Source organism: Eleutherodactylus coqui, chromosome 13, assembly GCF_035609145.1.
Source record: "Eleutherodactylus coqui strain aEleCoq1 chromosome 13, aEleCoq1.hap1, whole genome shotgun sequence".
Classification (NCBI taxonomy): Eukaryota; Metazoa; Chordata; class Amphibia; order Anura; family Eleutherodactylidae; genus Eleutherodactylus; species Eleutherodactylus coqui.
This window is the reverse complement of record NC_089849.1, coordinates 12,495,272-12,510,390: the sequence shown is the minus strand read 5'-3', so window position 1 is coordinate 12,510,390 and position 15,119 is coordinate 12,495,272. Positions and strand designations below refer to the sequence as shown.

Sequence of the window (15,119 nt, the reverse complement as noted above, 5' to 3'; positions counted from 1 at the left end):
ATATATAAAAAAAAAAATTTATTTTTTTGGGCACAAATATAACAGTTTGAGGGGGGGGAGGGGGGAATATATATGATACATAGGTGACACAGGGGGTATGGACACAGACTCAGAACTGTGTCATCTTCTTGTGCGTGTCCGCCTTCTTCTGCTCTTTCTGCAGACTCCTCTCTTGCTGCTGCAGGTCTGCGAGCTCAGAGCGAGCGTTGGAGAGACGGGACTCCAGCTGCACGATCATGACGCTTTCTCTGCAAGAGGAGCAAAAGGAGAAAAGTGAAATGACGCCTCGGCTCTGACGCTGAAGCCATTTTTTTGGCTCATCCACATTGTGTTTTAAGAAGTTTTACGACTTTCGACTGTAGTTCTGCTTGCTCTCAGTGACTGAGAACATTAAAGGGCAAGCGTCAGCACGGTTTTCGCTACTACGTTGCGGCCATGGCTGGATCATCTTGCGAGTAGTACACAAGTCTTTGTCCCCAAATAAAGGGTAAGGCCTCATGTCCACAGGGAAATTCGGGCCCGTGCAAATTTTCCATGCAGAATCCCGAAGCGGGTCCCACCTTTTCCGCAGACATGAGGCCAAAAAATAGATAATACTCACCTGTCCGGACGCTGCGGGTTCCCATCTGTCGCGGACCGATGATCATTTTTTTTGCCCGGCACGCCAGCAGCGCATGCACCCCGCACACTTTTTTTTTAAACTCCTGCTTTCCCGCCGTACACCACAAATACAGCTGCGGGTGTGTGCGGGCCCAGACGGCTTCCATAGGCTTCAATAGAAGCCGTGGGAGCTATCCGTGCGGGAAACACGCAGAAAATGGAGCATGCTGCGGGTGATTTCCCACACGTGCGATCCCCGTGGCAGGGAAAATGACATCCGCAGGTATTTAATTACCTGCGGGTGTCCAATGATTCCCTATGGGCGCGGATCACATGTGCAGGACATCCGCGCGGATTTGTTAAATCCGTTTTGCCAGTGGACATTGGGCCTAAGCGTGAGCCCAAATATTTTGGCGCTCTGTAAGTAAACACCTGGTCTCGAGTCATCCAGGTGGTGCCACCAGCTGCTTGATTCACTGTGCCATGCCAAGACCCATGCCCCTTCCACTAATCGGCACCTCCTACAGCATCGGACATCAGTGCTTGTCGCACTAAAATCAGGAGCCGGCGGAGGTGGCGATCCAGAGGGTGGAGCATAGATCCTGGCATTACGCAGCGACTCTGGAGTTGGCAGCACTACCTGAATAACTCGAGCCATTTACATATAGAGCCCGTTTGGGCTGACACTCTCCGTTTTTGGACAAAGACGCGTGTTGTGTGTGTAGCATGACAGAGAGCGCTATGGCGGCGGCTTATTAGCGAAAATACTCTTGACAGGTTCACTTTAACCCCTTACTGATCTGTCTTTCCCCCTCCCCTCATTTTAATTTCACTTATTTTTCTATTACGGTCGCAGTCTGAGGGATTATATTGTCGGACGAGTTCGGTTTTTCAATGGTTCTATTTAATGTACTGAAAAACCTCTAAAGTGGAAAAAAGCCCGCAATTGTGCCATTATTGAGGGGGTCTTGTTTTCCCGGCGTACACATTGTGGCAAAAATGACATCACTTTATGCTGGCAGTCGGTACAAATTACTAAAATACCAAATTTCTATAGTTTTAAAAAAATTTAATATTTTGGGGGGAAAAAAAAATTATTTTCTCCCGCCATCTTCTGACCGCCATAACTTGTTTGCGTCCACATAGTTGTGGGAGGGCTCATTTTTTGTGGGACGTCCTGTAGTCTCTATTGGAAATGTTTGGAGTTAATATGACTTTTTGGTCGCTTTTTATTATACTTTTTCTTGGAGACGGGATAACCCAAAAAAAAAACAAAACGCAGTGACTGAACGCAGTGTCCAGGGTGGCAGGGAGTTACAGAAACAGCCGTGCGTGCATCACATCACTGTGTCCGCGGCTCCCGAGTTAAGGAGGCAGTGTAACTCGCTGTTCCGCGCCTTTTCCGTTCCTATTCATACTATATACTGTACCTCCCCACGTTGCGCGCCAGCGCCTCAGCCATCCGTCCAATCTCCCTCTGCTTCTGCTGGATCTTCTCTGTCGTCTGAGCTAGTGCAATGTTCAGCGCCCGCTTGCTGTCCTTGCTGGCGTTGTACACTTCCTTGCCTTTTCTCTCAATGGCGCTCTCTGCCGTCTGCCTAGGAGACGACTTCTGTTCCAGTTTCTCATTTAAAAAGTCAAAGATATTGCGGGGAGCGCTGGCGCTCTGCCCGGCTCTCGGTGGCTTGGACTGGCGCTTCTTCTTGGCTTTAGGAATGGGCTTCCCCCCTTTTAGCTTCCTCTGCTTGAATTCTAAGCATTGATCCAGGGATTTGCCTTTCGGTAATACGACTGCCTGAACCGGCTCCACTCGCCCCTCCGAATTCTTCCCAAGACCTGAAAAGTGCAGTTAGAAGACATGATCAGGTGACTGGGGCAAATATGGTAAAGAACTATATATATTCTGGTGTAGGCTTCATGACTGTCATGGTCGGGGGTCCCAGCACATAGACTTCTTGCCCCACTTAAGGGTGGCTTTACATTGGACAACTATTGTCTGAACAGTTGCTCGAAGTAGTCACTAAAAGGTACGAGCGTCTGCTGTTTGGGGGCTTTAACACAGAGCGATTGGGGTTCAATTTCGCAATTACAAAACTGTTGGAAGTTTTTACACGGGTCAAAATATTGTTTGCCGATTAGTTGGGGGGGGGGGGGGGTGAGTTTTTTTTTGTCCAAAGTGTACTTGAAATTTCAAACCCTCCCCAATACACGCTCATTGGTTGCAGAGTCCACCGAATGCATGAATATGTGCAAGCGGTCTTTGAGGGAACACTCGCTTCTGCAGTCTCTCGCCGGTTCGACTCTTCTTGCCTGCAAAGCCTTGTTTCAGTCAAGACCGCAGCAGCGAGTGTTCTTTTGAAGACCAGCAGGGGCGACTCAGTTAAGGATCACTTGCACATATTTGTGTTTCAGGGGACCGGGTGTTAAATGGGGGTACAAAATGTTCAAAAAAGGCAGGAACCAATCAGAGTTCATGTGATTTAGACTCTAGTTAGACATCCCAGAATCTTCCATTCGCTCTATCGAGTAACTATTCAGATGGTAGTTGTCCTGTGTAAAGCCACCCTAATGTCTAGAATGAAGGGACCACAACCTCTTAAAGGGGTTGTCTCGTGAAATCAAGTGGGGTTCAGCACTTCTGTATGGCCATATTAATGCACTTTGTAATATACATCGTGCATTAAATATGAGCCATACAGAAGTTATTCACTTACCTGCTCCGTTGCTAGCGTCCCCGTCGCCATGGATCCGTCTAAATTCGCTGTCTTCTGGAGTTTTTAGACGCGCTTGCACAGTCCGGTCTTCTCCCTGGTGAATGGGGCCGCTCGTGCCGGAGAGCTGGTCCTCGTAGCTCCGCCCCGTCACGTGTGCCGATTCCAGCCAATCAGGAGGCTGGAATCGGCAATGGACCGCACAGAGCCCACGGTGCACCATGGGAGAAGACCCGCGGTGCATCGTGGGTGAAGATCCCGGCGGCCATCTTGGTAAGGGAAGAAAGAAGTCGCCGCAGCGCGGGGATTCGGGTAAGTAATAAACTTTTTTTTTTTTAACCCATCCCTTGGGTTTGTCTCGCGCCGAACGGGGGGCCAATTGAATTTTTAAAAAAAAACCTTTCGGCGTGAGACAACCCCCTTTAAACCAATTTCCAAGTTTGCTAGTTATGCTGCTGCAATTCAAATGTGGCAGTACTATAGCCTTGAGGACGATAATGAAGCTCTTGCATGTGCTGGAACTGTAGAGCCGACATGTTAGCCTCGGTCGGCAGTGATGAGAATGTTGACACGACCGTATGGAGATGAAGCCGGAGAGCACAGGAGCATGCAGGAGGGCAATGCTTCTGTCAAGAGCTTCCAAAGAGGCCCCTTGTGTGTAGTGACCTCTTCTTCCGCTTGTAGAGCTTGTTGGCCACTAGACGCCTCTACGACGCAGAGAAGAGATTTCACCCCGTTACCAGAGGGGGCGCATTATTGGGATGGGAGAAGCTGGATGGTCGTATCAATGAATTGTCCCCCACCAGACCGCTCTGACCAGCCTGTTAGGAGGTGTTGGGACCAGTGGATGTGTGAGGGCACACAAGGTGACCAGGCTCAGGACGCCCCCTACAGACCACCAGTAGAGAGGAGGGTCTGACCAGACTGTTAGGAGGTGTTGGGACCAGTGGATGTGTGAGGGCACACAAGGTGACTGGGCTCAGGACCCCCTACAGACCACCAGTAGAGAGGCGCGTCTGACCAGACTGTTAGGAGGTGTTGGGACCAGTGGATGTGTGAGGGCACACAAGATGACAGGACTCAGGACGCCCCCTACAGTAGAGAGGATCGTCTGACAAGCACCAGCAGTTCCAACTTTTTTATTGTCCACCATCCAGAGACCATTTCCAGGCACTTGAATGAAGGACATTTGGTCTCATGGCCCCCATTACATGTACGGCCTCCAACACCCACCATCACCTCCGTTAACTGGTAGAGGAACCGGGTTGTCTTCAGTGATGAATCCAGGTTTAGTTTGGGCGCTGACAACGGCCGCGTTCGTGTCAGGAGACCTCGGGGTGAGCGCCTCAAACCTGCCTTTGCTGTGAAGCAACACACTGCCCCCTGCTGGTGTGATGGTCCGGGGGGCCATCGCATTCGACAGTCAGTCCTCTCTAGTAGTAGTCATGGTCAAGAGGCTTAGTTACAGCAAAAGTGGAGTGAAATGCAACAGGATACCAACCTACATGCCTCCATGCCCACCCGTATCACATCTTGCATCCAAGCTGAAGGTGGTACAGCAGGGTACTAGAGCCTCCATGCCCACCCATATCACATCTTGCATCCAAGCTAGAGGTGGTACAGCAGGGTACTAGAGCCTCCATGCCCATCCGTATCACATCTTCTATCCAAGCTAGAGGCGGTACAACAGGGTACTAGAGCCTCCATGCCCTCCTGTATCACATCTTGTATCTAAGCTAGAGGTAGCACAACAGGGTATTAGAGCCTCCCTACAAGGGGTCAGTTCTGTACAATAAATGGTCATTTTGCTCTGATATGTAATCACTTATAACAGCGTTACAATCACAGAGGAAGTGTCATCCACCCGACAACTTCTAGGGGAGGGAGGTTGCTGACAATGGGTGTACTAACCACATAAAAATGCAAGGCTCTTAGCACATATTTTTTCTTTATAAGATTGCGGACGGGTCCTAGCAATATAACCGGTCTGTAAACACGTCACCTGGGTGTGATGGACGTATTATTATATAATTCAGAAATTAGATGTGCATGAGCGCGAAGGTGGAGATTTTGTGGATAGAAACAACTCATCACTGGAAGGGGTCGGAGGAGGATGTCAGGAATCGTCCTGACCAACAGGCTGCACAGTCAGCTGAACACAACGCTGGAGCTGCAACTAACATGTCCGAACGCACAACTCGCCATCCCTCCGCACGGATGGTATAACAGCAGACTGTCAATTCCTGCGCCATTGTGTCTAAGAGAAACAGAAAGACTCCAGCCGGCAAAAGAGCGCAAAACTTCTATCACTGAGCAGCAGGAAAACATCTCCTGTCATATGGATCCAGATTTCTGTTGCTGATGGGAGGTCAGAATTTGGCACAAGCAGCATGAATTGCTGACCCCTTCCTGTCAGCTGATCAGAACATGTCAGCACCGCCGTCTAATCTGCGGCAACGACAAGAAGGTTCCTGTCCGCAGGGGCCAATATTCCCGCAGAATGATTTCATCACCTGGTGGGATCTACATCATGATGAACTGCTGCAGTTCAAAGGCTAAAGGAGTCCAACGCACCACTAGATGGGGGGGTCTGATAAAGGGGCCGGTCAGTGTAGGTGTCTGATGGTTCAGACTACCCAATACTCCAGCAGTCCTTACGATGCTACATTATAATATCAGGACTATACAAAATCATTTGGTTTTCCTCAGTAAATTACAATAAAGAACAGACAATTCCTTTAATTCTGCATCAACCTGACGGGTCAAACATCATTCTAAATAGATGAGAGAAACCATAGATATGGAGGAGGGCTTCAACCATTAGAAATAATAACCTTATTGATTAAGCCGCATACGTCTTACAGGTGAGCGCTGAACGCGTTTCGGCCAGACAGCGGCCTTTGTCAACAGCTGAAAAATGTAGTTAACACATAACTCTTATAGCCAGATACAAATCTGTGCCCCCGATTACCTGTATTAGTCAGCCCAGTGGGGGGAATGAGTCGCTGATGGGTGTGTTCAGAGTATAATATTGACTCACGAGAGCTGGGGGTGAATTTCAGGGGGTTAGTATAAAACAAAACAAAATGTAAGGAAGAAAGCCAGGCATAGGAAAAAATAAAGATAGCAGTAATCCTGTATATAAGGGCTTATTCAGACGACTGTATATCGGCCGCGTATTCATGCCAACCGATATACGGCGTCCCTCTCTGCAGGGTGAGGAGGCTGAAAGAGCCGAGAGCAGTGCTCTGAGCTCCCGCCCCCTCTCTACCTCCTCTTCACCCCCTCTCTGCCTGTCTGCACTATTTGCAATGAGGGGAGGCGGGATGGGGCAGAGCTAATTCCCGAAACTTAGCCCCACCACCTCTCATTGCAAATAGTGCAGAGGGGCGGAGAGGGGGTGAAGAGGAGGTAGAGAGGGGGCAGGAGCTCAGAGCACTGCTCCCGGCTCTTCCAGCCTCCTCCCCCTGCAGAGAGAGACGCCGTATATCGGCTGGCGTGAATACCCGGCCGATATATGGTCATCTGAATAAGCCCTAAGGATGTAAAGAAACCACAGAGATAATATACATGGGCATATATAATATATGTAATATACATCCCCTCCGATGTCCGATAACAAACATGATCCTATACACAGAGTATCACTGGATCAGATCTAGAACATAGATATAAGGGTCAATATGGGGTTTGTAAATCTATATTGCAAATTGAAAAATTAATGCCTTTTAGGTCATAAGAGCTGAACACAGAATTAGCCGGAAAAACATTCTTATTAGCAGACATGAGCGGGGGGGGGGGGGGGGGAAATGGAATGGCAAAGAAAATTAATACAAATAAAACGAATAAATACAAAGTAAACCAGACCTCTAGTTCATCCCATGTGGATCTCTAGTGTCCAATTCCAGAATGCCTCCCTACGGAAGATATCTCGCATTTCTACCTTCTGCTTTCTATTTCTACACACCCTTTCAATGCCAAAGCATGCAAATCCTTCCACCTTTTGCCCACATATCCCCTCTGAATATCCCTGAGATGCTTCGCCTTTCTGATCTGGACGCGCGCCCTATGTAAAGTAGGTTGCAGTGTGCACATAGAATAATGTACATAATATTAGTGGACTTCCAGTTAATGAAGCTTTTTATCTCATACTTCTCATTTCCGTCGGAGCTATTAAATATCTTGGTTTTGTTCAGTGTGTAGCAGCAGCATCCACAGCGGGGGTCCGCATCCACAGCGGGGGTCCGCACACTTACAACAACCATTGGTTCTTATCCAGTTGGTATTTGGTTTGTTAGATACATTATTCTTTGACCGTCTATTACCAACAGTCTTATTTCTGTGGGGCACACTGAACAAAACCAAGATATTTAATAGCTCAGATGGAAATGAGAAGTATGAGATAAAAAGCTTCATTAACTGGAAGTCCACTAATATTATGTACATTATTCTATGTGCACACTGCAACCTACTTTACATAGGGCGCGCGTCCAGATCAGAATGGCGGAGCATCTCAGGGATATTCAGAGGGGATATGTGGGCAAAAGGTGGAAGGATTTGCATGCTTTGGCATTGAAAGGGTGTGTAGAAATAGAAAGCAGAAGGTAGAATGCGAGATATCTTCTGTAGGGAGGCTTTTTGGATTCTGGAATTGGACACTAGAGATCCACATGGGATGAACTAGAGGTCTGGTTTACTTTGTATTTATTCGTTTTATTTGTATTATTTTTCTTTGCTGTTCCATTCCTCCCCCCCCTGCTTATGTCTGCTAATAAGCCTAAAAGGCATTAATTTCTCGATTTGCAATATAGATTTACAAACCCCATATTGAACCTTATATCTATGTTCTAGATCTGATCCAGTGATACTCTGTGTATAGGATCATGTTTGCCATCAGACATCGGAGGGTATGTATATTGCATATATTATATATGCCCATGTATATTCTCTCTGTGGTTTTTTTACATCCTTATATACATGATTACTGCCATCTTTATTTTTTCCTATGCCTGGCTTTCTTCCCTACCTTTGGTTTTGTTTTATACTAACCCCCTGAAATTCACCCCCAGCTCTCATGACTTAACCCTTTCCAATCCAATTTGTATCCTGGTTTTCCTAGGGGGCTTACTCTTTTTCTGCAGTTATACAATGGCGCTATCTGCTGGCTACAGCCAGTACTGCATGAGGTGACACGTTGGATAGGCTCCGACAGCAGAGAGGCTGGCAATATACAGTAAGAGAACCCCGATGGATGCCTTCCAACATCGGAGCTGTACAGCCTTAAATCATAATGTCTTCAGAGGTCAGACAGTGGATTGGAAAGGGTTAACAGGTGTCAGTATTGTACTCTGAACGCACCCACTCAGCGACTCATTCCCTCCACTGGGCTGACCAATACAGGTAATCGGGGGCACAGATTTGTATCTGGCTATAAGAGTTATGTGTAAACTACATTTTTCAGCTGTTGACAAAGGCCGCTGTCTGCCGAAACGCGTTCAGCGCTCACCGGTAAGACGTATGCGGTTTAATCAATAAAGTTATTATTTTTAATGGTTGAAGCCCTCCTCCATATCTACAGTTTCTCTCATAAAGTTTAGCCGATTGCCAACGGCCATCTGAGGACGAAGCTCCCGCTGGGAAACAGACATTGTTTTTTCCCCTGTACCGGAGGCACTGCGGGGGAGGGGAGCCCCTGTCATTCTAAATTATCAGAAGAATTGAAAACAAATACAAACTGCAGAGATCTTCCTGGAGGATGGAGACAAAAGTCCGACTTCTCAACACTCACCTTTTCCTAACTCGTACCCCATGCGAGCCATGAGCTTGGACCCTATCCCACGGGTATGAGCCTCCCACCCTGCAAATTCAGAACTGCAAGGTGTAACCCCGACTTCTCCGCTGTCCATGAGTACTGCAATAGAGAGAGAAGTCCATAAGGTGTGTATAGAAGGATGGACTACAACAGTTAAAGGACTTGAGCCATAATTACAAGTTATCCCGAATCTAGAGGATAGGGGTTAACTTGCTGATCGGTGGGGGTCTTACTGCAGAAACCCCCGCTGATCTTGAGAATGGAATGGGGGTCCTGTGTCCCATTCTTACTGTACCTGAAGGGTCGCTTCTTTCCCCACAGTGCGGTCAATGTGAATGCAGCGCTGTCCGAGGATGTGCTGTCAGCACTCCAGTCATTTCAGTGGGGCTGACAGGAATACTTGAGTAGGTGCCACATGGCTATCTCTGCAGTCCCACTGACACTGAATGGGGCAAGAGTGTGTTTGCATGACCAGCGCTCCATTCAGTCTCCTCCTCACTGCAGGGAGTGCAATAACCCGGCAGTGAGGAAGATGGGGGAAACTGAACCCCTCTTCTTAGGATAGGCAGGGGTCTCAGCGGTGAGACCCCCAGCAATCAGCAAGTTATTCCCTATCCACAGGCTACAAGATAACTTGTGATCGCGGTAAATCCCTTTAAAGGGGTCCTCCAGTTTATGTAACTAAACGTAATCATTGCATGATAAAAAGTTCTAAACTTCCTAATATACATCACCATTTTCAAGATCTCTGCTAGCCATCAGTGATTTGGAGCACTTGTACACATTTAGATGCTGAAAATCTAAAAAGCCATCACTGAATGGAGGCGGAGGGGACTGGGGATCTTTGCGACCTGCCTGCTTCCAGTCACAATAAGCAGGCAGTCGTTCAAAAATGGACAACTGCCTGTTTAAACGGGCCGATCCGTCGTTCAGTTTTCTGCATGTGCATTAGAGCCCAAAATCTTAGCTGTGAGACATATAAGGCCAGAACAAGTTTTCTGCCTTTTGATAGAATTGTTACATACACTGACAGCAAGCAGAGATTTTGTAAATGGTAAGGAATTAAAACACAAAACATTAGAAAGTCCCAGAACTTCTTAGCAAGCAATGATTAGTAACTAAACAAGCCATTTTCAGCAAGAGATGCGTTACATTTACCTCTAGCGTACGCAGAATCCTCCAGCTCTTCGTCATCCGAGGATGAACTGTCGTCCCCCCGCAGAGGCGGAATAATGGCGTCCGCCTCCAGAACCGCGTCTTTCAGCAGCAGAGAGTCAAATTTCACCGTATAGAAGTTGTCATCTATATCTGAGGAGTGAAGCGGGGTGAAGAGTCAGTGGTGACCTACAAGACAGACAACAGGGCACCTTGCCTCACATTCTACCTGTAATCCTCGCTGGGTACCAGATGCCATCTTCACGCCTGGCAAGGCAGGGAGTATCAATCCTAATATTGCTGAGATCTGGTTCTTCAAAGACTTGGAGTTCACCAACGGGCACAACCTGTCCATGGGAAAACCTGAGCACAACGGGAGAAGAGTGTTAAGACCACCATATAGACAACTGTTGTCCCAACACAACTGGATGACTCGTGTGTCTATGGGGACCTCCGAATTCTCCCTAACAGATGATGACCCCCTAGAGATAAGCCACTGCCAGAGTTGTCTAGGAACATCTTTCCATAAGGGAATCTGAATGACTAAGGCCGGTCTCAAACGGACGGGTCGGATTCCACATGTTGGAGCCCGCAGGGGAACTGGCTCCGACCGCGGCTGGTGACTATGCAAAAATGTTTAAATCTGTATTGTGGATGGTCTGGACGGCTCGTTATCGGATATGCGGATATGCGCAGTACAGATTTTTTTTCCCCCGCAGTCCCTAGGCGATGACTCGGAATCTGCAACCTTTTTGCAATATCAATTGCAAATGGACTGCAGGTTGGACAGCTTCCATTGACTTCAATGGAAGCCGTCCGTCCGGAATCTGAATAGAGCATGCTGCGATTTTATTTCCGCAAGCGTATTTCTGCAATCCAAATCTGGTTATGCGAGACCGGCCTAACGAGAATTTGTTCACCTGTTTGGCATACAGTTTCTGTATGCAGATAACTGAACGACGGATCGGGCCGTGTAAACAGGCAGGTGTCCACTTATAAAGGACTCCCTGCTTACTGTGAATGGAGCTGGGTTGGCTGGACCGATCCCCGTCCCTCTCCACCTCCATTCACTGAGTGATTATGGCTGGATGACCCATCTGCGACCAACAGATCGTCCCGTGTAAAAGGGTCATAAAGCCCATGAACGCCCAGCTGACCAAGCCTGTGTTTGGGGGGAGTCGGAAGAAATAGCAGCCTGTTGATCAGACAGCTATTGAAAGTGTATGGGAACCTGTTGTGTCCTGCAGGCCTTATCTAGTTATGGCTCATAGAAGAGGGGCTGCTAAGTCCAGGGGTGTGATGTTCAGAATCACTCACCTCCCCATTCCCTCGTTGTTTGGCCGAAAAGATGCCATTCATGGCATTGAGCGATGCCTTCTCTTCATTGTGTGTATAAGGCCAGCGTGGGCTTCACACCCAAGAGAGGAGTCCGCTCGATATACTGAGCAGCAGATAGGGAACAGTGAGGTATAAAGAAAAACCAAAACACCCGGACTTAGCAGCCCTACGATAACATGGGCTCTTAAAGCGACCCTCCGGTTTTGGGACAATATTCTGTGCAGTCTCTACCGCCCCTCCAATTTTCCAGTTCCCTTTTTTTTCTGTGGATGATGGCCACAGCAATTTTTTTCGAACTAGCTAAATGCACAATGGTGATTGGTCAGAGCTGCTCATGTGATGTGAGAGCAGGCATAGTACACTGATAGTCGGCCATCTTGGATGGCTGAAATGGGACCTGGAATTGGCTGATCAGATGGACAGCAGAGAAGAACCACGGTTAACCCCTTAAGGACGCAGACTTTTTTTTCCAGTTTTGTTTTTTCCTCCTCACTTTCAAAAAATCATAACTTTTATTTATCCATCGCCGTCGGGGGGGTTTGTTGTTTTTTTGTGGGGCGAGTTGTATTTTTCAACAGAACTATTTAATGTACTGAAGAATTCTAAGTGGACTGAAATGGAGGGGAAAAAAAAGCAATTCTGCCAACTTTAGGAATCTCAAAACGTATTCCGTGGATCAGTATGAGTGAGACGATACCAAATTTATACTAGTTTTTTTTGCAGCATAACTTATCATATAAGCATAGAATGGTAGAGTTGGCGGGACCTCCGGGGTCATAGGGTCCTCCGGGGTCATTAGGTCCGACCCCCCGCTCAGTGCAGGATCACTAAATCATCCCAAAATAAAATATCTTTTAAAAAAATTAAAATTATTTTCTGACGGCCGCAACATTTTTTATTTTTCCGCCTACATGATTGTGGGGGCTCATTTTTTGCGGGACCTCCTGTAGCGTCTATTGGTACCATTCTGGAGTACATCGGACTTTTTGGTCATTTTTTTATTACATTTTTTCTTGGAGATGGGGTAACAAAAAGAAAAAAAAAGTGCAGTTCTGATGTTGTGTTCTTTTTCTTACGACGTTCACCGTGCGCAATAAATAATGCTTGACTGATTGGACCTTTATGGGCCCAGAAATATCAAATCTGTTTAATTTGGATTTTATTATTATAAATATAGGAAAAAGTTTCTTTTTAATCTTCACCCACATTTTAATTTTTTCAAAATTAATAAGAGTTTTTTTTGTTTTGTTTTTTTACTGATTTTTGCATTTTTTAGCCTCTATAGGAGACTTGAAATTGCGATATTACATTATACCGCAATCAGACAGGCATTCTATCAAGATGTAATCTGCAGTGGCAGCTCTGGGAGCCTTCAGAAGGTACAAGGCTGCCATGGCAACTGAATGGCACCCTGTGATCTCATCCCGGGGGAAGGCCATTTGGGACCCCCGAACTCTGATCGGGGCATTTAAATGCTCGTTGTCAGAATTGACTGCGGGATATAAAGGGTTAACAGCTGCAATCTATGTGAGCACTGATAGCGTCTGTTGCAGGTTGGTGTCGGCTGTCAAACACAGCTCCCACTCCATACTAACCCCGAATCTCCATGACATACCTGTACGTCATGGAGCACTAAGGGGTTAATATATTACTGGTATCCGCTCCCGGGACAGAACTCTATACCGGTACCGGAGGCATCCTCCTTTTTTGTCCCTATTCCCCTCCTCGGCTCATGAAGCCGCAGAATTTTTTTCTATGCATTTCCTGCACTGTCGCAGGTCCCCGCAGGCCATACGCAAGGTTAATTACTAGGGATGAGCGAACGTGTCCGTTACGGACACATCCGCACCCGGACACCGGCTTTGCCGAACACTGCAGTGTTCGCGCGTAAGTGTCCGGGTGCCGCCGGGGGGCGGGGAGATGCGCGGCGGCGCGGGCGGCAGTAGCGGGGAACAGGGGGGAGCCCTCTCTCTCTCCCTCTCCCCCCCACTCCCCGCCGCACCCCCCCGCGCTGCCACGGCGGCCCCCGAACTTTTTCGCCCGAACACTGAAGTGTTCGCAAAGTTCGGTGTTCGGGCGAAAAAGGGGCGGAGCCGAACGTGTTCGCTCATCTCTATTAATTACGTATGGGCTGGAGTCGCACGCCTCCATTGACATTAACGCGGAATCCGCCTTTAAAATAGAGCATGCTGCGATTTTTCTTCCGCTCGCAGAATCCGCAATACGTGCCCGCGATTTTGAAGGAAAATTCTAGCATGCACGCCTTACAATGCCAGCGCTTTACTGCGAACCGTCCACGCAGAATCCGCAATTCAAATCCGTCCGTGTGCGGCCGGCCTAACTCCGCCCCTGCGACACCCTGCGCTGCACGTCTTCAGTCACCTGCAGGTCTCGTTAAAGCGACATTTTCCGTCCAGGAAGTACGGGCACGGCTTCATAGCCTTGTGTGTGGGGTAGAGGTAGAGGACGCGAACGCCAGCACCGCCATCTTCCATCTGCTCCGAGCCCACGACCATCGCGTTGTGGTATTCTAACGTCCCCCAGGTGCTGTAATAAGGGGCTTTCACTTTCATCCCGCTGATCTCTTCTTCTTCTTCCTCCTCTTCTTCATCCTCCTCCTCGGAATCAGGATCCGCCTTCTCCAGAGATTCGCCCTCGTTGCTCGCCCTCTTGAAGGCCTCGTCGCCCGGAGAGGATGATGACGGTTCTCCGAGGGCGGCCAGCAGGTTGGACTTCTGCACGGACAGCAGGCTGGACTCCGTCAGTTCTACCAGCTGCTGCAAGTCGCCCTCCAGCTGGAGCAGGTCCGCCCTCTGCGACGGGTCGGCGCCCCCACGGAGGGCGAGCTGCACCTGCTCCAGCTGCGCCCTGTAGGTCTGCAGCGCAGCGGCGAGGCTCTCTTCATCCATGGCGTCCGGTCGCACAGCGATCTGCGGGAGGAAGCGGCAAAATTAACAAGTAAGATCCGATGTTCATGAAGTAATCGTTCGCCTGGTAGCCCCTCCCACAGCGACCGCCGTACATTATATACAATGGCTATAGACGTTAGAGGAGGAGCTAAGGAGAAACGCTGCGGCGGCCATTGTGTGCAGCAAAGCATTATGGGCCTGAATGTCAGAAACATTAAAAAAACACATTTGTGAGGTAAATATTATGCTGTAATAACATTTGTGAACTATTAATAGGGCCACACATCAGGGGCCCCAGCCACTCCTACAGGAGGCCTCCAGAGCAACTTTCTGGGACCTGTAGTTCCACAAGACGTCCTGCCTGGAGCACCTGCACATTCTGCATGTTGTTACATATATACAATCCCCTATATATCTTACCAGCTTCCTACAAGGCCGCCATGACACCGGCAGGTGACGTTACAGACCATAGAGCTCCGCACGGCTCGCCGCCGCCATTTTGTTGTGGACCCGTCGGCGTTTCCTTCGGGCGGCTCGTTTTTCGGCCGTTATCATCGGACTGTGATGGTGTTTTAGGGGAACGTTTGATTATGA

General features: G+C 48.3%; 1 protein-coding gene across 1 annotated transcript; it reads right to left on the bottom strand.

The window, feature by feature from the left end:
* Nucleotides 1–6: 6 nt before the first annotated feature.
* Nucleotides 7–15,085, bottom strand: ZGPAT (zinc finger CCCH-type and G-patch domain containing). Its single transcript, XM_066587559.1, has 7 exons — nucleotides 14,946–15,085; nucleotides 13,999–14,546; nucleotides 10,508–10,641; nucleotides 10,282–10,431; nucleotides 9,100–9,222; nucleotides 2,031–2,436; nucleotides 7–248 (listed from the first exon to the last, which is right to left on the bottom strand). The coding sequence occupies exons 2-7, from the start codon at nucleotides 14,523–14,525 to the stop codon at nucleotides 110–112; spliced, it is 1,479 nt and encodes a 492-aa protein (XP_066443656.1). The 5' UTR covers nucleotides 14,526–14,546; nucleotides 14,946–15,085; the 3' UTR covers nucleotides 7–109.
* Nucleotides 15,086–15,119: the final 34 nt, after the last annotated feature.

What these genes read in the sequence shown, in the direction of transcription:
- ZGPAT (XM_066587559.1), bottom strand. Translation starts at nt 14,525, where the DNA reads ATGGATGAAGAGAGCCTCGCCGCTGCGCTGCAGACCTACAGGGCGCAG. An exon ending in CGCTTTAACGAGACCTGCAG is followed by an intron (nt 10,642 to 13,998) that starts GTGACTGAAGAC and finishes CGTTGTGCTCAG; the next exon opens with GTTTTCCCATGGACAGGTTG. An exon ending in GGATTCTGCGTACGCTAGAG is followed by an intron (nt 9,223 to 10,281) that starts GTAAATGTAACG and finishes TCTCTATTGCAG; the next exon opens with TACTCATGGACAGCGGAGAA.